Genomic DNA, 23,378 nt, shown 5'->3' with positions numbered 1-23,378 from the left:
ATCCCATGGGACAGTAGTGACCTTGTTCTCTCCTTCCCAGAGCTAAAAGGCCTAGGAGCTGACTTCACATTTGGCTTCATCCAGGTGATGGATGGGGAAAAGGATCCTCGTAATCTTCTGGTAGCATTCCGCATTGTCCATGATCTCATCTCCAGGGACTATAGCCTGGGTATGTCTTAGTGGCCATGAATTAGCTGATTCGGGCTTCTTGGGTGAATGAAACTGATAATTCAACCTCATTCTTTCTCTGTTGTCACAGGACCCTTTGTGGAGGAGTTATTTGAAGTCACATCCTGTTATTTCCCTATTGATTTTACTCCTGTAAGAAGCACCTTTGTTTATTCATTTAAATATTTTGTTGAGTACCTGCTATGTACAGGCACTGTTCTAGGCACAGAGGACACATGTGAACAAAACAGACATTTCCTGGATTTATGTTTAGAAATCCTCATTAATTTACATTTTAATTCACTGGGAAATGGAGAAGCATTTGACATTTAAGGAAGAATTCAGATCAGCAAGTATTTGAGGGTACTCCTTAAGTTCCTTGACAATATACTTGGTGCTGAGGGGTACAGGATTGTGAAACATAGTCCATGCCCTTGAAAGCTGAAACATTTAAGTAACAATATGAGATTAGGTACCAAAATGAGTGATACTATAGTTTTCTGAGAAGACAGAATTCAGTGTGAGCTCAAGTAGGCAGGTACTGACCTCATAGATAAGATAGGATTTCAGTTTGTTTCTAAGGAATGCATGGGATATGATTCTGGAATTGGAAAGGGCATCTCAGGAGATAACAACAAATTGGCAGAACAAAAAAGGAACAATCAAGCACAGTATGTATAGGAGATATTTGTTGTGACCCTCTCAGGCCTTCCTCCCACTTTGCATTTGATTTCTTTTTTACTTCAAAATACACAGGATCTAATTACTGTGTAGGCATGCGTGGGTATGTGTACTACAAACATTAGTACTATGTGAGAAATGAAGAGTTCTATTGCAGCACAGCAAGCAACATTTGAGTATTGATTGTCATTGCCTTCAGAGTGCACAGTCAACCAGGCTCAATGCTGTGCTGCACTGCACATATAATCCCAGTGACTTGGTGGGAGGCCAAGACAGGAGGATAATGAGTATGAGGCCAGTCTTGGCAAGACCCTGTCCTCCGACACCCCCCAAAAAAATAAACAAGGCTGGGGGTGTAGCTCAGTGGTAGAGCACTCCTGGGTTAAATCCCCAGTGCCATAAAAAATAAAAATAATTGAAGTGCTGCAGCCATTTTTGCTATAGGGAATTACCAACTTATTTCATTTGGCATTGTTTCTTGGGATCACTTCTGCCCTGAAATTATTTTCATATCTTCCATAATCAGTGACCTTTCTACCTCAGAACAACTTTATGCCTTTGAAATCTTGAAAGATCCTGCTTTGGCTACCAGGTTGTTTTTTGTTTTTTTTTTTTTTTTAATTCCCCTGATAGTGGGCCTAGCATATGCTAAGCAAGTGCTCTACCACTGAACTACATCCCTAGTCCTTTTTTTCATTTTATTCTGGAGGCAAGTTCTTGGGAGTTTTTACATGTTTCTAAGTGAGGGTTATAAGTGTACTTATTAAGTGTGAGCTTCATCATAGAATGGCTTACTGGAAAGTTGAAGAACTCCACAAATATTATTTTTCTTGGGCTAGTCCAGTACTTCTCAAAAAAGACCTTAGGTCTGCCTATCAGGATAGGTCTGATGACAAGCAGAGGGAGCTGAGAATACCAGCACTCAGTACCTATCACTTAGACCCCCATCTCTTGGTGCAGCACTGAGGCTCACCACTATACCTGCAGCTCTAAGATTTAAGACCCCTGTTCCAGAAAATTAAACCTCAGATTCTGCTACCTTTAATGAGGAGCTAGAAGTCAGTCTAGAAAGTCAGGCTGCTTCTCTAGCCCCACTCCCAACTCCAGAGGTTCCTGGAACTGCAGTCCCAAAGCCTTTCGAGGACTGTGCAGTGTATGTATGGGTAGTGATTTAGCTTGCCCAGAGTCTACCTGGGATTCTGTTGTCTTATGTCTGTTAAGTCATTTTCTTCATATCTATTTGCTTTTCAGCTTCTAAAATTTTATTGCTGATGGCTTTTCCCTTGTTATCTGCAACTTTTAGCCTTAGGTCCTCAAAAAAAGAAGATCCCTTTTATTGTATTTTTTGTGTAGTTTTCAAAGGAGAAATGAAAATCTGATTCAGTGTTTTCAGATCTGCCATCTTGACACAGAAACTATATATGCTTATGTTGTCAGAGTTACAAGTTTTTATATGGGTGAAGAAACAGAAATGTCTGTCAAATGATTGTTATTTATATAAACTGTGTCTGAACCACACAATGAAATAGTATCTACCACTAAAACATGTTATGTAAGAATAATACCATTTTAAATGTTCTTATTAATATATTAACAGAGGAAATAGATTATAGACTGTATATATAGAGCAGTCACATTTTTTTGTTCTGTTTCTTTTTTTTCCCAGTACTGTGGATAAAACCCAGGGCCTCAGCTAGGCAAGTGTCCTACCACTGAGCTATATTCCCAGCCCCCACCCACCTTTTAAGTTTAAATAATGGAAACTTACACTCTCACAGTTCTAGAGGCCAGATGACCAAAATCAAGGTGTTGGCACCTGCGGGAAGAATCCTTCCTTGCCTCTCCCCCAGCAACTGGTGATATAGTCAGTCCTTGGTATTCCTTGGCTTGTCCAGCCCCTTTTTTTAAATTTTGAGGTAGAATCTCACTAAGGTGCCCAGGCCAGCCTCAAACTTGGAATCCTCCTGCCTCAGCCTCCCAGATAGCTGAGATTAAAGGCATGTGCCACCATCCTTGGCTAGCAATCACATTTATTTATAGAGAACCAGTGTGTACTAACACATTATAATATTAATATAGGTGCAGAGAAGAAACCAATTCCCAGAAAGCTATGGGTGCTTATCTATGAGTGGTAAAATGATAGATCAGATAGAAAATGTGTGACCAGATCAAAAATAAATGCCTAAAAGACAAAAAACTCCAAGGAACACATAAGAGCAAGCATATTTTCTTGCTGAGGCCTCATATATTCTTATTCTGCTAGACTAGACCTGTGACCACATCACCTGTTGTGTAGGTTTGCCAGATTCAAGCCTTTGTGTCCAAAGGTGGTCTGAAAAATTATACAAACTCATGGCCTTTCTCCTTTCCAGCCACCTAATGATCCCCATGGTATCCAAAGAGAAGATCTCATCCTCAGTCTTCGAGCTGTGCTGGCTTCTACACCACGATTTGCAGAGGTAGGTCTTAGCCAGGATTTGGGTACATAGTGTCTGCCAAAAGAAGTCTGAAGAAAGAATAGTGAAACATGGAGAAAAAGAAAGATTTTAGGGTATGGCATCCTGCAGATGTCTTGTATGGCAAGTATCTTCAGACTTTCAATATAAAAAACTTAACCATCTCATCCCTTAGAATAGTAATTCCATCTCTAGATGGTGCTCTTTTTTGAAATCCTCCAGCTCTGCCAACTTGCCCATTTTTCAGGTAACTGGGAGTATGGCCTGCTTAGCAGGAAGGTTAGCTTACAATCATTACTCCTAACTTGAGTATAGCTCCTTGATGTCCCTTGAGACTGGTGGCAGTAAGGACATAGTTGAACTTGAGACACTACCTATTTCAGCTTTAAGTTCTCTCCTACAGTTCCTACTCCCCCTGCTGATTGAGAAGGTGGATTCTGAAATTCTGAGTGCCAAGCTGGATTCTCTGCAGACTCTGGTGAGTGACTTTTCTCCTTACAGGATCCAGCTCCCTTTAGACCAAATAGGGGTACTAAAAGATAAAGAGATTCTTGGACAACCAGAGAACAGTTCATAGGCCTCAAAAGTTGTATACACAGGATTTGGGCCTATGTGATCACTTAAAGCCCTCAGATACATATTGTCTTGTCCTGTAGTAATTGAGTGGTAAGGAAAATCTCACCAGGGCTTCCTCTTTATGCTTCTTTTTCATAAGTCAGGTTGAGCTCCTCTTTTTCTGGGTCCTGGGTAGGACTATTACAACATTCTGCTGGGGACTAGACTCGTTTATGTGCCATTGTGCCAAGGTGCCTGTATCTCAGGACATCTGAATGTGTAGGTAGCTGATGCCTGCTATTTCCTTGGTAGAATGCTTGCTGTGCTGTATATGGACAGAAAGAACTGAAGGACTTCCTCCCCAGCCTTTGGGCTTCTATCCGTAGAGAGGTGAGTGCTACTTATTTAGCTAAATTCACTATTATTAATTCCAGCTGTCGGGCATGAAGGGAAATAATCCCCACTGTCTTCTTTTCCTATTGTCCCCAGGATCAGGGTACTAGTCCTGGTTACTCAGCAGGCAAGCAAGGTCTAGTCTCTAGTCTAGTTGAGTAACAAGGGAGAGAATTCCTATGCATGAGCCAGTTGCATGCTGAGGGCACATGATCACCTTTTCACTATGTCCACTTCCTGTCCTCTAATGTCAAAGAGTATGGGTTGTGGGGTGGATATCATACTGAATAGTGAGGGAAAGAAAGAGACTTTAGATGGTGGATCCCCATAGCCACTACACAGAATTGGCATTCTGTTTCTTAAAAAGTATGCGTAATAATCCTATTGGGACTAAGGAATTGGTGAGGATAATCAATGAAGACACCATTGAAGTGTTCCATTTCCATTGCTGTGCCCTTAAAGTTCTCAATACTCTGCCCCCAAAGAAATATACAGGGGATGGGTGGGGTCTCATCTGGTGCAGGCTCACCTCAGTAGCCATGGGATCCCTCCCTGACAGGTGTTCCAGACAGCAAGTGAGCGGGTGGAGACAGAGGGCCTGGCAGCCCTCCTCTCCCTGACGACGTGTTTGTCTTGCTCTGTGCTGAGGGCTGATGCTGAGGACCTCCTCGACTCCTTCCTTAGCAACATTCTACAGGGTAATGAGACCATGACAGCCAGAAAGGGGAGTGAGCATAATAGAGATGACATTTCTCAAGGGCCAATGACCCTTCATGTGCATCCCCCAATGTTCAGTGATTTGGGGCTGCAGCCCTAATTTGAATTAAAGACAGTTTGGTAACTGCTAGCAAACTGTTCTAGGTCTCACTTTCCAACCTCCATGGACTTTAGGGGCAGGAGGCAACATTTGGCCTACTCCCCAGGTCTGTGATTGCTGCCTCTCTAGACTGCAGGCACCATCTGTGTGAACCAGATATGAAACTGGTGTGGCCTAGTGCCAAGCTGTTGCAGGCAGCCGCAGGTGCGTCTGCTCGGGCCTGTGACCACATCACCAGCAGCGTGCTGCCTCTACTGTTGGATCAGTTCCACAAGCACAGTCAGGTAAGGGGGTACAGTCTTGCGGGAGGGAGATGATTGGACCAACATGCCAAGATCCCTTTCTCAGAGACTCTGAGAGAGAGAGACACCAAAACATTAGCTTAGGCCCAGAGGGATCTGGGGTTTTGCTCCCATTAGCTGCTGTTCATTCCCTTATTCACTCTTCACTGACTTAAGTCTTACATAAAAGGATAATTTCCCCTTTTTCCAGAGTAGCAGGATTGAAATCCTTTAAAATATTTTTTGACTCTAGTACTCTTTAATACATTGCAGAGCAACCAGCGACGGACAATCCTTGAAATGATCCTGGGTTTCTTGAAGCTGCAGCAGAAATGGAGCTATGAGGACAAAGGTGAGGTCACCTTCCAGTTGAGGTATCTTGAGGGCTGATGAAATCTGCAGCCTATAAAGGATAGCAGGGCAGATTGCTATACAGAGACAGTCTAGAATAGCAGTCCTGTTCTAAGGCTGTAGCACAAGAGAACACTGAATGGATGAGACCTATTTATCTTTCCAGTGCATTCCTGGATGCCTAATAGATTAAGCCCTTAAAATCTGTTCTGAGTTGTCTTTTCAGAGTATGAGTACATAGTGCCGAGTCAGTGATATGGAATTAGGGTTTCCTTCTAACCTGGCCTCTGTCTCTCCCTAGATGAAAGGCCTCTGAGTGGCTTCAAGGACCAGCTTTGCTCACTGGTATTCATGGCCTTAACAGACCCCAGCATTCAGCTTCAACTTGTTGGCATCCGTACACTCACAGTCTTGGGTGCCCAGCCAGGTACATCATAGGGAAAAGAGAGAAGATATGTGTATGGCCCCCCTCCTGGTGATTTTCTATCTTAAATGAAGAACAGTTTTCATTCCCTGTTCTCCCTGCAACACTAGTTGATTTGGGATTTCCAATAGGATTTTTGGAAGGGTTGTAGTGGCTGCAGGGGAAGAAAGGTGAGACTCATGTTCCCTTCTAACCACAGGTCTCCTATCTTCTGGGGACTTGGAGCTGGTGGTGGGTCACCTGTACAGACTGAGCTTCCTGGAGGAGGATTCCCAAAGTTGGTAAGAATCTAAAGCAGTGAGGTAGAGCACACTGTTCCCTGCCTCTGTACGGCAGCAACAGATGCAGCAAGGACCAGGGCTCTGTGCTTCTGACCCTTGTCTCTCCTTAGGGAAGGTGGGCTCTGTGTTTGGCTCTGGATGCTAACCGGTTGGAGAGATGTGGGACTGCTCTCTCTTTTTCCTTGGGCATTAAGAAGCCCTGTCCAACTCAGTGGTGTAGGTATTTGAGTCCTGCTCTTTAGCAAGGTGGCCTTGGGAGCCCACATTCCTAGATCTGCTTGTTGGCAGGCCTTGGTGAGAGAACAGTAGGCCAAGACTCAGCTAATACTTATCTGCTCTGGCCCCAGTAGGTTGGCAGCACTGGAAGCATCAGGAGCCCTGGCTGCACTCTACCCTGTGGCCTTTAGCAGTCACCTGATACCCAAGCTTGCTGAGGAGCTGCACAGAGGTAGGTATGGCTAATCTTTTGTGACCAGCCCTTCAGAGCAAGGCTTTGGGGGCCTTCATGCTTGCTACCATCACACAGTAAAACTTTGTCTCCTGGGTTGCTTTCAGGCGAGTCAGATTTGGCTAGAGGGGATGAGCCCACCAAATGTTCCCAGCATTTGCGCTGTCTGCAAGCTTTGTCAGCTGTTTCAACACATCCCAGCATTGTCAAGGAGACGCTGCCTTTGCTGCTGCAGCATCTCTGGCAGGTGAACAAAGGTAGGTACCAGGAATAATCACCAGGAACTGGATGAAATGGGGACCTGCAGCCAGGGTTTGAAGTCGACACCTCTCAGGCAGTGGTTCTAATTGTAGTTGTACTGCGAGTGACATGGTAAACTTCTTTTAAAAAATTGATATATTGTAATTGTATGATATTTAAATCTGTGTATATACTATGTAATGATCAGATGAGACTGATTGGAGGGTCTGTCACCTCACATTTATCATTTCTTTGCATTGAGAACATTCAAAATCCTCACTATTTGCTATTTTGAAATATTCAACTAAGTGAGGTACCCTGGGTTTGATCCATAGCACTGAAAAATTTTTTTTCCAATTAATCATTATCAGCCATAGTTACCCGACTGTACTGTTGAACATTAGAAGTTATTTCTCCTATCCAGCAGCACTCCCTGTACTCATTAACTATCACCTCTTCATTCCCCACCCCCATACCTTTCCCACTCTCTGGTAACCACTATTCAAAACAGTATTTAGGGACTGCAGTTGTAGTTCAGTAGTAGAGTGCAGACCTAGCATGTGTGAGGCACTGGATTTGACCCTCAGCACCACATAAAAAATAAATGTGTCCATCTACAACTTAAGAAAAAATAAATAAAAACAAAAAAACACAGTATTTGTCTTTCTCTGGATGTGGTGAACTTTAAAAAAAAAAAAAAAAATTACAGGTACCTTACTACAATTGAATCAGTATCTGACTTGTAAAATAGCAACTGTAAAGAGTTATCAAGTGATTTTCAAGTGCATGGTGCTCAATATGGTCAACCAGCAGCCTGGGTGTCATCTAGGAACTCACTAAAAATGTAGTTTCAGCCCTAACTGATGAGAATCTGCTTTTGAGCTGAATCTCCAGGTAACTCAGGTACTCTCATGGCCAAAGTAATCATAGCTGTTGCTAATAGGAATCTATTCACTGTCACCCTGAGTCCTGACTAATCAGTTCTCTGCTTTGGACTGTCCAGCCCTTGTGGGTGGATTCAACAGCTTTTAGGTAGAGACAAGAACAGTAGACTCACACTGTGGCCTGGGTCTGATTCCTGACTCTGTACTTCCTGTGACCCTGGAAAAAACACTGATAATTTCATTGAGGCTCCATATCCACCTCTGTAAAGTGGAGGAAGTGATACTTCTAGAATTATTATAAAAACAAAGGGAAGAGAGTAAGTGAATACTTCTGCTGCAGATTTGGCACAGAGCAGGTCTCACCTTTAAAGTCAGAATAGAGAAAAAAGCTAATAACTGGGCTCTTAAATAAGACACTTTCTTCTAAACATTGTCTTTGACTGCTATTTTATCTGCTGTATCAGAAATACCTAATGTGCTTTTCAGAAAACCTTAGACAACACTGACTTTCTCCCCACCAGGGAATGTGGTTGCAGGATCCACTGAAGTCATTGCTATCTGCCAGAGTCTCCAGCAGGTGGCAGAAAAATGCCAGCAGGACCCCGAGAGCTGCTGGTATTTCCATGAAACCGCTGTACCTTGCCTGCTTGCCCTGAGTGTGCAGGCTTCCATGCCAGGTAATTTTCTCCACCTCTCCTCATCCTGTCAGAATTCTGCCTTCCACTATTGTTGGACAGCACTGCCACCCACTGAGTATTAATGATACTGCATTTTGTTCCATCGGGTTTACTTTGAATCTTTTGTCCAAGTGAGATTTTACTTCAGAGGAAAGGGTGCTAAACATGATCAATGGCAGAAACCAGGATCCACTAGATTTAGTAGTGTACGAAAGGATGCATACCAGGCTGGAGATATAGCTCATCATTAGAGCATTTGCCTAGCATTTGTGAAACCCTAGGTTCAGTTCCTAGCACCTCAAAAAAAAATGTGTACCTTATTTCCTTTTAATTGATTCTATGGGGATAGTAATATCTATATCACATGGTAGTTGTTAAGGATTAAGGAAGATAATGTGTGATGCCCAGTTGCACAACTAGTGTTCAGTGTATGATAGCTGGTATATATAAGGACCTATAAAAATAAATTCAGGTTGTTTTAAAATTTTTTAAAAGACCAGCATTTCTAGGTCTAATATTAAGAATGTTCATATTAACATCCTCTTTCCCATTGTGCCTAAGGACTAGGCACAGTGCTCCCAAGAGCTCCATCTGTTTCTGGTGCCTTGCTGATTCTCAAGGCCACAGTACTAGAGGACAGATTGAGAACTGCTGCTTTGTGGCTTGAGTCAAGCTCATTGTGACAAGGACAGGAATTAATCATTTTGGATTTCTGAACCAGTCAAGGCCTTTTGATTCTATGTATATGTTTTGGTGTTTTTGCAGAGAAGGAGCCCTCAGTTCTAAGAAAAGTGCTGTTGGAAGAAGAAGTCTTGGCCGCCATGGTGTCTGTCATTGGCACTGCCACCACCCACCTGAGCCCTGAGTGAGTATAAGTTTTGCTGATAAAGCTAAAGAAGGGGTTTTTAACACCATGGACTATAGGGGTGGGCAAGCCATAGGCAGTATTCTTAGTTGCAAAATCACCTGTAGAACATTTTTAAAACTATACATTGAGTTCCTTACTAGAGTTTAAGCTATAATAGAGTAGAGATTTGGTCTGTTTCGCTCACTGCTCTATCACAGCAGTCTCAAAGGGAATGTTTCCAAGCATATAATATGTGCCAAATTAATATTTGTCAAATACATAATGATCCTAGCCTGCACCATTGGCTCAGTGATCCTAATGAGAACCCCTGTTGGAAAGGCACTGCTGTGGAGGGAAGGGCTGTTTAGAATCCTAGTCCCTTGATAACACCTGTTCTCTGCCCCCCAGATTAGCTGCCCAGAGTGTCACCCGCATTGTGCCCCTCTTCTTGGATGGCAACACCTCCTTTCTGCCTGAAAACAGCTTCCCAAGCAGATTCCAGCCATTCCAGGTAAAAGAGTCTGATGGATCAGATGAGGGAGAATCTTGGGATTTGTATCCTTCAAACTTCTTCTTGCAGGGCTGATCTAGGGTGGGTATAGGAGCAGACAAGCCTATTGCTGGCAGGACAGGCCTGAAACAGCTTTTTTTTCCCTTATAGGATGGCTCCTCAGGGCAGAGACGGCTGATTGCACTGCTGATGGCCTTCGTCTGCTCCCTGCCACGAAATGTAAGTTAGTACAACATTTGGGGAGTTGGATCTTGGGGTGACCTGGGCTGAAATTTGCCAGGCCAAGCTGATTTTTTACTTCCCCCACTAAAGAATTTAGTTCTCATCTATCCTTCTGCCAATCCCTGCTGGCACTTCTTACTAGGTATCTTTTGGAGTTCAAGTGTTTTCTGGGTCCGTTACATAGCCAGGTTTTCTGTAGGTGGAAATCCCTCAGCTGAACCAACTCATGCGGGAGCTTTTGGAGCTGAGCTGCTGCCATGGCTGCCCCTTCTCCTCCACTGCTGCTGCCAAGTGTTTTGCAGGACTCCTCAACAAACATCCTGCAGGTATTAGTGAGTCTGGGTTGGGAGCCTCCTCAAACCTTTAAAAAGGGGGCTTGCTGCCAAGTGCAGTGTCACACACCTGTAATCCCAGCAGTTCGGGAGAATGAAGCAGGAAGATCATAAGTTCAAAGCCAGCCTCAGAAATTTAGCAAGGGGCTAAGCAACTCAGTGAGACCCTGCCTCAACATACAAAATTAAAAGAGCCAGGGATGTAACTCAGTGATTAAGCACCCCTGAGTTGAATACCCAATACCAAAAAAAAAAAAAAAGAGGAAGACCTTGCTAGCTGCGTGTGGTGGCACTTCTCCGAAGCCTGAGACAGGATCTCAGGTTCGAGGCCAGTCAGGGAAACTTAGTAAGATCCTGTCTCAAAATAAAGGGCTGGGGGGTGTAGGCTCCATAGTAAAGCACCTCTGGGTTTAATACTCAGTACCTCAAAAAAAAAAAAAAAAAAAGAGCTTATTAGTAACATAACAGGGCTGCCCCTGCTCAAACACTGTCACCAGATCTTGGGACAAGACTCTAGAGGAGAAACTAGACAAAGCGTTACAGGGTTCTACAGTGGCACTCAACAGAGAAGCTTTATTGGGAGTTGACAACCTTCTCCTCCAATGCCAGCATCCCTGTGTTGAGTGGACTATACCAGGCTCTCATGCTAGTGTCTTATTTTTTCTCCAGATGAAATGATATTGATACGGTTTCTTGGGTATTCTGCACTTAAATGACTTACGTTCTCATCATTAAAGGAAAAAATGCTGCCATTGCATCAGCATGTCCTGCTTCCTTTTTAGGGCAGCAGCTCGATGAATTCCTCCAGCTGGCTGTGGACACAGTGGAAAATGGCCTGGGCTCCAAGCCTTCACGCAGTCAGGCCTTCACACTGCTGCTCTGGGTAAGGAGGTGGAATCAATTCTGGCTGGACACAGGCAGTTATTTGGTTAAATAAAATGTCCCTGATGACCCTGAGCCATAAGCAGCTACCTCCAGGTTCTGGGGTTTGACTTCGTCTCTCATATTACAGGTAACAAAGGCCCTAGTACTCAGATACCATCCTCTCAGTTCCTGCCTTACTGCCCAGGTAAGTCCTTCCTTTCTGGGACACAGGAGAACTCAGACTTAAATAGGAACCCTCTTACCCTGTTGCTCCTGGAAACCACTTCCATCCTCCTCCTTGGCATTTAAGGTTCTTCATCCCTGATGTACCTCAGAGATTCTCTTTTCTCTAGCTTATGGGCCTCCTGAGTGACCCAGAACTAGGCCCAGCAGCAGCTGATGGCTTTTCTCTGCTCATGTCTGACTGTACTGATGTGCTGACTCGAGCCGGCCACGCTGATGTGCGGATCATGTTCCGTCAACGTTTCTTCACAGATAATGTGCCTGCTTTGGTCCAAGGCTTCCACACTGCTCCTCAAGGTAAGAAATCTGAAAGGCAGGCCCCCAGATATATAGACCTCTGTTTCACTTGGGAACAGTCTAAAATAATTTATGACCCAAGCGCTTCTTTAGAGTTGTGCTATGTTCTATACCCAGAAAACTAAACTTCCCGATTCTTGCCCCACTTTTTCCTTTAATCGGTATATCTTGCTTATTCTGAGCTTGAGTTGCTTTGTTTTCCTTCTCCTTTTGTATGCTGAAATTCCAGCCTTCTCAGAGATTGGAGTTGAGTTCTTGAATGACTGTCTAAGCCTGTTTCTCCCCAAGCTTCTCCATTTTTTTTTTACAGATGTGAAGCCAAACTACCTGAAGGGTCTGTCCCATGTACTCAACAGATTGCCCAAGCCTGTGCTTTTGCCAGAGCTGCCCACAGTAAGTTTCTATAATCAGCCTCTAAGCAAGAGACAAAGCTTTTCTCCCATAGCCTGGGCCAGAAAGGGGAGAACAAAGATCATCACAATGTGGTCACCCCTCTTTTTCTGTTGCCTCTTAGCTTCTTTCCTTGCTGTTGGAGGCCCTATCATGCCCCGACTCTGTGGTCCAGCTGTCTACCCTCAGCTGCCTTCAGCCTCTTCTACTGGAAGCACCCCAAGTCATGAGTCTTCATGTTGAAACCCTGGTCACCAAGTTTCTGAACCTCAGTTCCAGCCCTTCCATGGTGCGTTGAGCCCTAGCACCTCTGTGGTACTTCATCTCTCCTCAGGTCTCCCTCATCTCTGTATGATTGTGTTCCAGGCTGTCCGGATCGCTGCACTGCAGTGTATGCATGCTCTCACTCACCTGCCCACTCCTGTGGTGAGTACCTCTGTTGTCCTCCCTGGCCTGGGAACCTCTTTCAAGAACCAGGGAAGTACCTCTTTGCCTTTATCAAGTGAGATTAGCCACCCTGCTGTGTGGTTAAGATATGAACTACAAGGTACAGATAAGCACAGATTTTTTTTCCCTTGGGGCCAGAATGATTCTAAAAAATACTGACCACCCAATAAATAGAATGGCCATCCTGCCACTTGGCATCCTCTAGAATCACTAAAAAAGAGTAGGATATATTATATGTGCTTAGCACATGTGAGGCCCTTGGTTCAATCTCTCCCATTAAAAACGGATAGGATATATTCTGCTCTTTTTGAATATTAGTTCTACAAAGCCAGAGAAGCAGCTCTTCTGGTTGCTAAGTTTGACCTTGGCTAAGATTATCTCCTCTGACTCCACAGCTGCTACCATATAAACCACAGGTGATCCGGGCATTGGCCAAACCCCTGGATGATAAGAAGAGACTAGTGCGAAAGGAAGCTGTGTCAGCCAGGGGAGAGTGGTGAGTTCTAGGTCATGGGGAGAGATGGGACCAAAACGAGCCTTACTGCTGATGCTGCCGATTTTCTTTATGCTTACAGGTTTCTGCTGGGGAGCCCTGGCAGCTGAGCCCTTATTTCTGGCCTAGACTCTTCTGACAATCTAACCTGGAATTACTAACTCAAGCCATCTTGCCCAAGGCAAGAATACTAGCCTCTGCCCGCCTTTCCCACAGACACAGCACAAGCGCTGGGCCTCTGCTGCATGGCTATACAAGAAAAAACAGAATCCTAATTTCTAAAGGATTCGTGAATTAACAGAGCAAGTCTACTTGTTTTTGAAGGAAGATCTTGGGTTGTGGGGCCCTTCTGTTGTATCTCATGTCAGGAAATGGGAGCTATGCTGCTGAGGGGTGAGTGCAGATGACTGTGACCCTGAAGACCAGGGATAGTGGATGATAGTGAACACGTGTGTACCTGCTGGAGAATAAAGGTTTCTTTTGGTAATGGTGCTAACTATCAGAGCTAGTCCCCCTCACCCCACATATGCCTCAGTAGCACATAGCCAGAGGTGGCACAGTGATGTTTAAGGGTTAGTCAAGAATTCTGCAGGGCATCCAACCCCTCCAAGTAAGGGCAATGAAGGTGTGAGCAGAATATCTACTCACTAGGCCCTGACCCTGACTTCTCCCACCCTTCCCTGCCCTAGAACTAGGCAAAGAGTTAAAAACCCGTATACTTTTACAAATCAAACACCTTTATTTTTGTTCCCTTCATTAGCATGTGAGAAGTGGCAGTGACTCTGACCTGGGCAGCAGGCCTGTTGTCTTTGCCCCATTAAGAAGTTAGGATCCCAGATGTACCCTTCAGGTGTTTCCCCAAACAACAAGTGGGAGAGGTGATGGCCAGCCCCAGTGCTGTGACATGGAGAATATCAGATCAGCACCGGACAAGGTAGCTAGCTGCCTGACCCCTAGGCTGGGGCTAGAATTTATTTGCCTGAGTAAAGGGATTTTAGTCCTAGGATTTCTCCACATTGTGTCTTGCTTCTGCCCTGGCCAGGCTGGTCCTTCAGTTGTTCCTGCATAGTACCTTAAGGCAGGCCCACTGGCTCCTTTTGATGAAGGGTTCCAAGGAAAGCTGCCCTTGGAGGCCCTTGAGACAGTGTAGGCAGCAGAACAAATACTCAAGTGTGGCTGGCACAACCCAGCTCACACCGCCATCACAGAGGCTGAGTGAACAGTCACCCAGGGAGGGGGGTCCCAGCTCATTCCATTCCCATGGGGCAAGTGACTAGAAGGTAACAGCACACGGGTAAGCCAGTGCCTACAAGAGAAGACAGAAATGTTTCTGAGTTCCAAAAGTTCCTGGTGTCCTTTCTATTTATTTTACAGCAAGCATACATCAAGCACAAAGGTAATAAGAGTCCTAATACTGTCCATTTGATCTGTCTTCTGGGCCCTTGAAGGCCTTTTGAGGTTTTGAGCTATTCTAAGGGGCCTCTGCAAGCACAGTGTTAGGCAGGAGTATAATAAAGATGAGAAAGGGAGGAAGGAAAGAACTGACAATGTGACTGGTTGTTTATTGCCTCAGTAATTCAGTTTGAAGAATGACTTCCCCTTGTCTCTACGGCTCAGAGAGCTAGCTTTGTTTATTGCCTCAGGACTCCAAAACACTGCCTACAAATGAAAAGTGATTGGCAACTACTACATACTACCTTTTTCAGTATTCTAGTGTAGTCATCTTAAACCTGATCTGCTCCTTAAGCCGTGGTTTGAGCCCCAAGCCCCTCTGTCTTAAATGAAAGCAATGTTCTTTACTCCTACAGTTTAGAACTGCAAAGACAGGGACATGTGGCTATTTAAACTCATGAAAATGAAATCCAATTAAAATCCTTCAGTGGCACTATCCACATTCTAAGTATTCCCAGGTAGAGGCCATCTTTCTCATCACTGGTCTCTTACTTTACCTTCCTGTGTCCACACCCAGGAATACCTTCCAGTTGTCCAGACAGCCATAGTTGTAAGGATTCCTAAATACCTAGAGCCAAGGAAAAGAAAAAACATTTCTACAGACCTCTTCTTTATAATCCCCTTCTCATTTTGGAGACAATTTTGGCTAAATTGAAGCCCAGGTAAGCAAGTTCTGGCATTATGTTATAGTTACAGAGTTGTCCCTGACCATGTCCTCTGCTTCCAGGATACAGGTTCAGTTACCTACCTGCCCACCCAAGCCCTCAACCCCACTCACTCTGCCCTTCGCCTGTAGTCGACGTCTTTCCTTCTTGTTGATGTGCCTTTCGATGCTAGTCTCACCCCGGCTGATGAGAACAGCATGCCATATGGTTAGGGCACCCAGGGCAAGTGCCACAGAACTAAGAAAATAGACAAAGATTGGTAGAAATTAGGGCCATTGGATGTAGGTCTGAAGCTGAGCTACACAATGATTAGTTAGCAACCTCTCTGCCTCATTTTTCTTATCTCCTGGCATACTTCCTAGATTAACTTGTACTTTCACCATATCTATAAAGAACATCAGGCTCCCATCTACTCAGGAGGAGGCTGAGGAAGGGGTATCACATTGATGTTCAAGGTCAGCCTAGGCTATTTAGTGAGACCCTGTCTCAAAGTAAAATTTTAAAAGGGCTGGGGATGTAGCTCATTGGAGCACCTCTGTAGCATTTGTGAGGCCCCAGATTCCATCCCTAATACCTAAAAATAAAATTAAAAAATGTGTCAGTGTAGGATGAAAATAAGTCATGTGGAAAGGAAGGGGGAGAAATAAGTCTATTGAGAGAACATTCTATATTTCCTAAAAACTCATGCTTGGGAGACAGTGAAGAGTAGCAAAAACACTGGGGGATAAGATAAGGGTGACATGAAATTTGCATTCCAGCTGTAGCACTCCTAGCCATGTATCAAGGAACACATCACTTCATTCTATAAATCTATAAAATGCAGTCACCTACCCTTTAGATAGTTACTACCAGGAATAAATAAGTTTAACTTACCTTGGCACATAATAAATAACAAGCATGCTTACATCCTTAGTGCTTGGTAAACAGCAGTGCTCATGTCCTGAGTGTTCCCTGCCCCAAAATGCTGAAGAAAAGTGCTGACTCTGCCAACCTCAATTAGACTAGAACAGAGGCAGGTCATTCAGGATGGGTTCCTGCCTGCATTTGGGCACTTAAAAAAGGTTTTTCTAAAGCTGCCCTACCCTTAAAACTATCAAAACTGAGTTAAATACCTGCACAGGAACCAGAGGTAGACAAGGCTCTTGTGAGTTATCCTTTCCCGAAAGGAGAAGGTGGGTGGTGGGGTCTGGTGATAAGTCTAGAAAAAGAAAAAAGCAAAGCCTGGCTCCTTTTGCTCAGTTGGTCTCTATCAACTGCCACCAAAGCCCCCAGCACCTATATGCAGGAAGTATTCCAAACCCAGGCAGAAAAAATGGAGACTAAAGCTACACAGGAGTCAGGACAGCAGGCAAAGGAGTGGACCAAACCTGGTGGCACCAACACATGGACAAACACTGGGCAGGGCAGGTCTGGACAAGATGGAAAAGCACAGGAGGAGAGCTGACCCTGGGCCTTTAGGTTGACAACATGAATGGGGCTCCAGGGGAAGCCACTCCATTCCACAGCCATAACTCCTTTATGTGGCTGTATCCCCAAGAAAGGAGACCAGACCCATAACCGGCATTCACTAATTGCAGAGGAAAAAATCATTAAGAACTGAGAAGGGCAGCAGAGGTACAGCATATAAGCCCAGGATGTGCTCAGAATAAGGAGTTCTAAGAGGCAGAGTGGGGATTACCCAGATGCAGATGGACCAGCTTGATGTCTGTCCCCTGGAACCCCATTACACAGACTAACACAGGCTCCTTGCTGCTCAGGCCATCACCAAGACAGAGTCCAGGCTCAGCCCAAATATGATGATGGGATAGTCAAAAATTGTCACATCCCAGACACTTCCAGCTTGCCCCAAGCCACTTAGTCCACCTACTGCAGCCTCCCTAAACATCCCTGATTCAGCCTACTGAGGCTCAACAAGCCCCTACAACTAAAGTAGCAGGCCCAGCTGTCTGAGCAGCTCTATGTTCCTGGCCTGAGCAGCAGGAGGCAGTGGGGTGGGGACAGCCCACCTGGTTGGCAACCGCCTGCAGTTTGTTCTTGTCGAGCTGTTTCATTTTCTAAGGGGATGGAAAACAGTGCTGGTTATACTCTTAAGGCCCTGGGGTGGGGGTGCTACCAGTCCCATTCCTTAGGGACAGGCTCACACCCTGAAACACTGCACCATTGAGTCACCCTGCTCCTAACCGTAGGCTCACCTCAATGGCAGCATAAGCCTCCCGGAAAAGGTCCCAACTTCCATAGCTGCAGTAGACACAGCCCAGAGTCATGAAAAAGCAGAAAGAGAAGAAGTACCGATGGTTATAGTGGCCCACACAGTTATTTAGCCAGGCTGGTGAGGGGATGATTAAGGACAAGATCAAACAATTTCAGTGGTGTCCAGGCCTCTGGTTCATACTTGGTTAAAGAGCATCAACCAAGCAAGAATTATTTTCCAAAGGCAAGAAAATATGGGATTATTTCCTAAGGTTCAGGTCAAAGTCTCATAAGCTTTTCAGAGCACTCAAGTACCCCCACAGAATCATGAAAATGAATCTGCCAATACTTTAACCTCACTAGGGTTAACTGGACATCTGTATGGGACAACACAGGGGGACCCATGATTCTATTTGGTACCCCCAGGGGACAGCCAGCGAAGCCCTGGCATCACTTTCCACCCAACAGCTATTAGCATAACAGCCTACAAAAGAAACCTGTTGAAAGATCCCTGGCTCAGGCTGGGGATATAGCTCAATTGGCAAAAGTGCTTGCCTCCCATGCACAAGGCCCTGGGTTCAATCCCCAGCACCACCAAAAAAAAAGAAAAAAAAAGATTCCTTGCACCCAGAGAATCCATCCCAGAGAGCCTATGAGCCTCCTGTGCCCCGCAAGAGATGATCAACCCCCACAATGTCTTTTCTACTAACTTCTCATGAGCCCAGTGTTCTCTGCACAGTGAAGTCTTAGGCATGTGGCCATTAACCCTGTATAGTGCTCTGGAACTAAAGAAGTCAGTCTCAGGCAGAAGAAAGCAAAAGGATACGGCAGTGATGGTCCATCTTCAGCACACACCTGTGAGGGAGGGACACAGGCTCTGTTTAGGTGGCCATGGTTCTTGAGATGTCAGTACCAATCCTTTCCTACAAGGGCCAGCATCCTGCTGAGGTGGAGAGGGCACAGACTTTGAAGACAGCCAGGCTTTGCTTCAAACCCAGCTCTATAACTTATTGGCTATGTGATACTGGACAAAGTAATCCTCTCTTGAGTCTCAGTTTCCACAAGTAGTAATAATGCCTAACTCAGAACCATCCTGAGGACTATGTTTCAGGAAATAAGAGAATGTTGCCTGGGACGAGATGGATACTTGATACATGTCTTAGCAAACTCTTAAGTCAGGTTTTGCCCTAGGGCCACAGCAAGAGAGTCACTTCTGGGGTTCATAAAGAACAAAGCCAAGACCAACCTATTGCAGATGCTGCAGTGGTGTGTTCGGGCAGGTTTGGGATAAATACACTTCTTACAGATGGAGACTGTGGCAATGTCATTCCTGCCCTGTGAAGAAAGAGCATCATGACCACTATGGCAGCACCATTTCTATGCCTCAAAATATTCCATGACATTCTCCCACTCCTGAGACTGGCTCAGATAGCTGCAACTCTGCCCCTACCTCCCCTCCCCCCAGCGGAACCCACCTGGGGTGGGTACCCAGGTGGAGTGGTGATGGCCTGGTAGTAATGGAAAACGATGAGAATCAGATTCCAGTGACTGTAGAAGAAATGCCAGCAGAGTCGTGGCACCGAGTAGGTTTGAAGGATGAGAGGCAGGACACACAAGTAGGCGATGGCCACGATGGAGCCCGTCAGCACTATCACCAGCACCACGAACACCTGCCAACACCAGTGAGGTCAGGTAGACACAGTAAGAACGCTATACCCAGAGGAGACTCAGGAATTTCTCTAGGGATAGAGGGCTGGCCTCCAGAACCTAATGCAGGTCTATCAGTGAGAGACACGTCTCTCTGCTCCCCCCAAAACATTCATTTTCCTGCTCTTAGGCATCACTTACCACCCCAAACCAGCGGATCACGTTGTCCACCAGCCAGTAGACAGGCTCAAAGGCAGCATCGACAGCAGTATCACCACCCCCAAAGGAGTTATAGAGCAAGGAGCGCAGGCAGACCTTGCCATAGCGCCAGCGCTGTACCAGGCCCCGGAGCAGAGGTGGGCAGCGGCGCCTGTAACCCAGGAGCAGAAGCAGGCGCAGACAGAGGCGGGCTGGGCCCAGCAGCAGGCTCCGCTGACCCCTCATCGCTCCTAGGAGAGAATACCATTGTAAGGATCCAGTGTGAGTCCTATCCCTCCCTCCCCAACCATTGGGAAGGCCCTGAGCACCAGCTCAGAGGGCAAACACCTAAAACTAAGACCCAGCTAGGCCAGTCACCAGCTGTGAGGAATACGAATGGAACTTCATTTTTCTATGGAATGTCCAGTGCTCATGTCCTAACCAGAAAGAGGGACTGGAGGTTCTGAACCTGCATAAATTGTATTTATATTATGCCACAGGGGTGCACAGCAAATCCACTTAAACTAAAGGGGTCATGGTATTAGAGTAAGGGAGAGAAAGGTGGCATCACAAAGGAGTCTTTGGAGCTATCTGTGTAGAAACCATTGAAAGAAGCATGGCCCACATGAACAAAGCTGCCCAGTACATCTTGGCAAGACCACTGTGGCAGAAGTTTCCCAGGGCCTCCTGCCTGCCCTGACCACCAAGGGTATAGCATATGAATCCTACACATAGATTTGCCTTGGTGCTGTCTTGGTAAAAGATACTTTTTCCTACTCCCTCTAGGCTGATGTTCCAGGCCAGGAGACTCAACCTGGTAGCATGAGATTACTGTCTCCTGTCAAGACAGCCAACCCTCAAATGACATAAGATGCTTTGTCTCCAATTCCACTCCCAGCCCTACCCCAAGGGTACAGCAGCCAGAACAACTTCAGGTATTCAGAGCAACAGAACCAAGGCTGGAGACACAGCTGTGGGAGGGATCTCCATGCTGGTGGCTCATGAAAACCTCAGGGCCTGCCCTCTCAGTGACAAGTCTTCCCTGATGCACTAGTAAGACACAAAAGGACCTTCTCTGCAGCTGCTGCCCTTGGCCCCAAGCTTCCCAACCAACTTTCCCAGCTGTGCAAGAGCCTCCATCCCTTGGCACTCTCCACCTCATCCACAGCATAGGAGCTCACTGCCCAGGCAATGACCAGGACACAGATGCTCTACCAGACTTTTTCCATGACAGTCTCAATTCTGCAGATTAACTCTTTTACCAGAAAGGAAATTATCTGATTTTCCCCTAGAGCAGCCAGGAAGGGCCGCTTTGTCCTTAACAACTCCACTGACTTATTTAACAGGCAGCTCAAAACCCAGCAGAAACTGGAGGAGGCTGCTGTGCTATGGGGATGGTTTCAATTCAGTAACTAGAGCAATGTATTCTCTTTGCACTCTGGCTCATCCCCACAGAAGATCTTTCAAAGAAAAAATAATTACCTCCTCCTACATGCCATGTAAGCCTTACAGAGAAAAGAAACCCAGCAGACAAGGCCTACAAAAGGAGAGAAAGACAATTTAGGAGGACCTACCCGATGCACCAGGATAAAGAAACTGGCCATTCCCATCACCTCCTAGGAAGATAAGAAAATTAAAAGGAAGTGTAGAAAAGAGGAAAACCAGTAAGCTCAGATTTGGATGCCTATTGTTTGGAACCATGATTTGGCTAAAGCATGAATTTTCAAAACAGTAGACAGCCAAAATTAAATGTAAGAGTAGAACAGGACAACTGCCCCACAACAAATCTAGGTGACTTTTAGACTGTCCACACCACTGTATTCTCCCTTGCTACAGATAATGGAGAATTTCCTAGTTGCTAAAATACTTTCTGTAACAACGGCATACCTATCAGATACATTCCTCATAGGTAATCAATAGGAATCATATTCTACCTCAAAGCCACCACTAGTAGTCTAAAAAAATAAAAATTATCCTTCTTAGATTCTCTACTTTTCAGATTCTTCTCAACCACTTCCTGAATTCCTGAGCTGTACATGAAATGTCTACCCCAAAGACTAGATTTAGCAACTCTCATCTTCCCAAACGTAACTACTTAGGGTTCAATTCTGCCCCTAAGTAGTTCTGTGACCTTAGGCAAATCATTGATCCCTGCTGGAATTTAATAACATTGTGTTCTCATTCAATGAGGAGGTAAGATTAAATGGTAAGATCCCTTCTAGCTCTAACCCTTTATAAATATACGAGTCTGTGTGTGTGTGTGTACACACATATATTTGGTAAAGTATAAATGAAAAGTTTATAAAGTACTTAGCACAATACCTGGTTCATGAAAATACTCAAATAGTTGTTAAATTAATGACCTGGAGGGTTGCAGAAGTGGAAAGCCTGGTCAGATATCTATCTGTTCTACAAACATCAGCAAGGTCATTCCTGAAATGTGATAACACTAAATAAAGTGCCTGCTGCTAACATTCTTCCTGATTAATAAAGAAGAGAGAAAGTAAAATAAAGAAAATAGAAACCGTAATTAGAATCACAGCATGAAAAAGAGCTAAAAGACATTTTAGAAAACAAGTCTAACAAGAAGTCAACCCAAACAAGTGAACAGAAAGCTTGCAGATGAAGAAACACAAGTAAAATTTGGTTGATCAAAATATGAACCCAGGCCCTTCCTCTCACTTTTAGCTACTGAGACACGGGAGGCATGGGAATGCCAGGGAAAAGATGTTATCCATGGGCCACAATGAAACAGGTTTCATTTCAGGAAATTGAAGAGCAAACAAAAAAATGTGTTGGGATGGGGGGCTGTGAGCTCAGAGTGAACAGGGAAGGAAATAGAAAAGCACATTTCTACTCTCATACCAAGATAAACTCTGACTAGTCCCATTCCTCAGTAGTACCCACAGGCCATGGTGGCCATCTGCCACCAGATTAGAGACTGCAGGCCACAACACTCCCCTCATCCCTGAGCTCTAAATCACCATCTGTTTCCCTAGGGAAAAACCGATTGGCAAAAAAAAAAAAAAAAAAAAGGGGGGGGGGGGATAAGGAGGTACAGATTCCAGAACAGCCATAATTTAGACAAAATAGATCAGCGTCGTCGCAAATTTCATCTAGACTAAGATGCTGCTCTCAAGTTGTTTACAATCTCAAGTAAGAGATGTCAGACTTCAGTAAAGCGCAGTATTTCATTCATATGCAGACATCCCTTCTGGGTTGCCAGCTTTAAAAAAAAAGAAGTAATGCATGCACTTAAGAAGGGGCCCTCACAACTGGAGGATCCAATGCAGGACTGAAAGCTGCAGTTACAAAACCCAGGAAAATGTTCTGTGTCTCAAAAAGGGCAGTGATGTCAAACTGCAACGGACAGATGGCCAAAAAACTTTGGTTCCGGCTTGGGCTCTACCTCGAATTATGTTTGAGCCTTTGAACAAGTCAAACCCTGTCCCTGGATCTGAGTTTCCAAACCTGTGAAATGGGCAAGTAGGGCTGGCGGACCTCCTTCCGGCTTTGCGCCTCACAGAAGCCCCGAGGGTACGCTCTGCCAGAGGAGGACACGGCCCTGCAGGGCGGGGCGCGCAGTGAGCAGGAACCTGGACTCACATCAAGGCCCTGGGACAGGGCCCGACCCTAGAAAAATGGACAAGGATGGGGAGCAAGGGCCGCGACTTCTCCTTACCTGCACCCTGCCGACTCCTCAATCAGCCAAATTAAACACCGCAGCCTCTGCGGCCGCTCACCACCCCCCGCTCCAGCTCGGTGCCCGGGCCAGGCCAGGTTCAATCCGACCCACCATTGCCCGTCACCCACAGCGCCAGTAAGCGGACCGGGACCCGCCGCCAGCCCATCCTCAACCATGAGCGCAAGCGCGTGCCCTGAAACCTCGAAGTTCCACCTCCGATTTTTTCCCGGAGCAACCTG

The 23,378-nt window shown here is 45.4% G+C and overlaps 2 protein-coding genes across 8 annotated transcripts in view; one reads left to right on the top strand and one right to left on the bottom strand.

The window, feature by feature from the left end:
- The window catches only part of Mms19 (MMS19 homolog, cytosolic iron-sulfur assembly component), a 28,547-nt gene extending 14,758 nt beyond the window's left edge, over positions 1-13,789 (top strand). The window contains exons 7-31 of one of the 4 annotated variants that reach the window (XM_046449953.2): positions 41-169; positions 260-321; positions 3,222-3,308; positions 3,709-3,783; positions 4,173-4,250; positions 4,813-4,951; positions 5,200-5,354; positions 5,625-5,703; positions 6,004-6,129; positions 6,326-6,407; positions 6,758-6,855; positions 6,963-7,112; positions 8,501-8,656; positions 9,422-9,521; positions 9,912-10,014; positions 10,165-10,233; positions 10,436-10,562; positions 11,351-11,451; positions 11,581-11,637; positions 11,786-11,972; positions 12,283-12,365; positions 12,487-12,651; positions 12,729-12,788; positions 13,205-13,305; positions 13,385-13,789. In XM_046449953.2, coding sequence (XP_046305909.1) covers positions 41-169; positions 260-321; positions 3,222-3,308; positions 3,709-3,783; positions 4,173-4,250; positions 4,813-4,951; positions 5,200-5,354; positions 5,625-5,703; positions 6,004-6,129; positions 6,326-6,407; positions 6,758-6,855; positions 6,963-7,112; positions 8,501-8,656; positions 9,422-9,521; positions 9,912-10,014; positions 10,165-10,233; positions 10,436-10,562; positions 11,351-11,451; positions 11,581-11,637; positions 11,786-11,972; positions 12,283-12,365; positions 12,487-12,651; positions 12,729-12,788; positions 13,205-13,305; positions 13,385-13,412 — 2,597 coding nt within the window. In that variant the 3' untranslated portion in view covers positions 13,413-13,789. Of the gene's footprint in view, positions 1-40; positions 170-259; positions 322-3,221; positions 3,309-3,708; positions 3,784-4,172; positions 4,251-4,812; positions 4,952-5,176; positions 5,355-5,624; positions 5,704-6,003; positions 6,130-6,325; positions 6,408-6,754; positions 6,856-6,962; positions 7,113-8,500; positions 8,657-9,421; positions 9,522-9,911; positions 10,015-10,164; positions 10,234-10,435; positions 10,563-11,350; positions 11,452-11,580; positions 11,638-11,785; positions 11,973-12,282; positions 12,366-12,486; positions 12,652-12,728; positions 12,789-13,204; positions 13,306-13,384 lie in introns of those variants that run through there. The other 3 variants (XM_046449952.2, XM_058581182.1, XM_058581183.1) reach the window with 3 other exon arrangements.
- Zdhhc16 (zinc finger DHHC-type palmitoyltransferase 16) lies at positions 164-23,378 on the bottom strand. 4 transcript variants are annotated; one of them, XM_046449961.2, is made up of 12 exons: positions 23,137-23,378; positions 19,458-19,705; positions 19,085-19,279; positions 18,856-18,944; positions 18,436-18,464; positions 17,612-17,745; positions 17,426-17,473; positions 16,532-16,617; positions 16,325-16,420; positions 15,533-15,656; positions 15,252-15,322; positions 164-3,355 (listed from the first exon to the last, which is right to left on the bottom strand). In XM_046449961.2, exons 2-12 carry the CDS (start codon positions 19,698-19,700, stop codon positions 3,316-3,318), a joined length of 1,155 nt encoding a protein of 384 aa, XP_046305917.1. In that variant the 5' UTR covers positions 19,701-19,705; positions 23,137-23,378; the 3' UTR covers positions 164-3,315. The 4 variants fall into 4 exon arrangements, with proteins under 4 accessions (XP_046305917.1, XP_046305912.1, XP_046305918.1 ...); XM_046449956.2 differs by lacking the exon at positions 164-3,355 and adding an exon at positions 14,019-14,608 and having other exon boundaries at positions 23,137-23,377; XM_046449962.2 differs by lacking the exons at positions 164-3,355; positions 16,325-16,420 and adding an exon at positions 14,019-14,608 and having other exon boundaries at positions 23,137-23,375.

This window comes from Marmota monax, unplaced genomic scaffold, assembly GCF_021218885.2.
Source record: "Marmota monax isolate L192 unplaced genomic scaffold, Marmota_monax_Labrador192_F-V1.1 WCK01_AAM20220418_F8-fsc00004, whole genome shotgun sequence".
NCBI lineage: Eukaryota > Metazoa > Chordata > Mammalia > Rodentia > Sciuridae > Marmota > Marmota monax.
The sequence above is the reverse complement of the archived record's forward strand: the minus strand, read 5'-3'. Positions and strand labels throughout refer to the sequence as shown.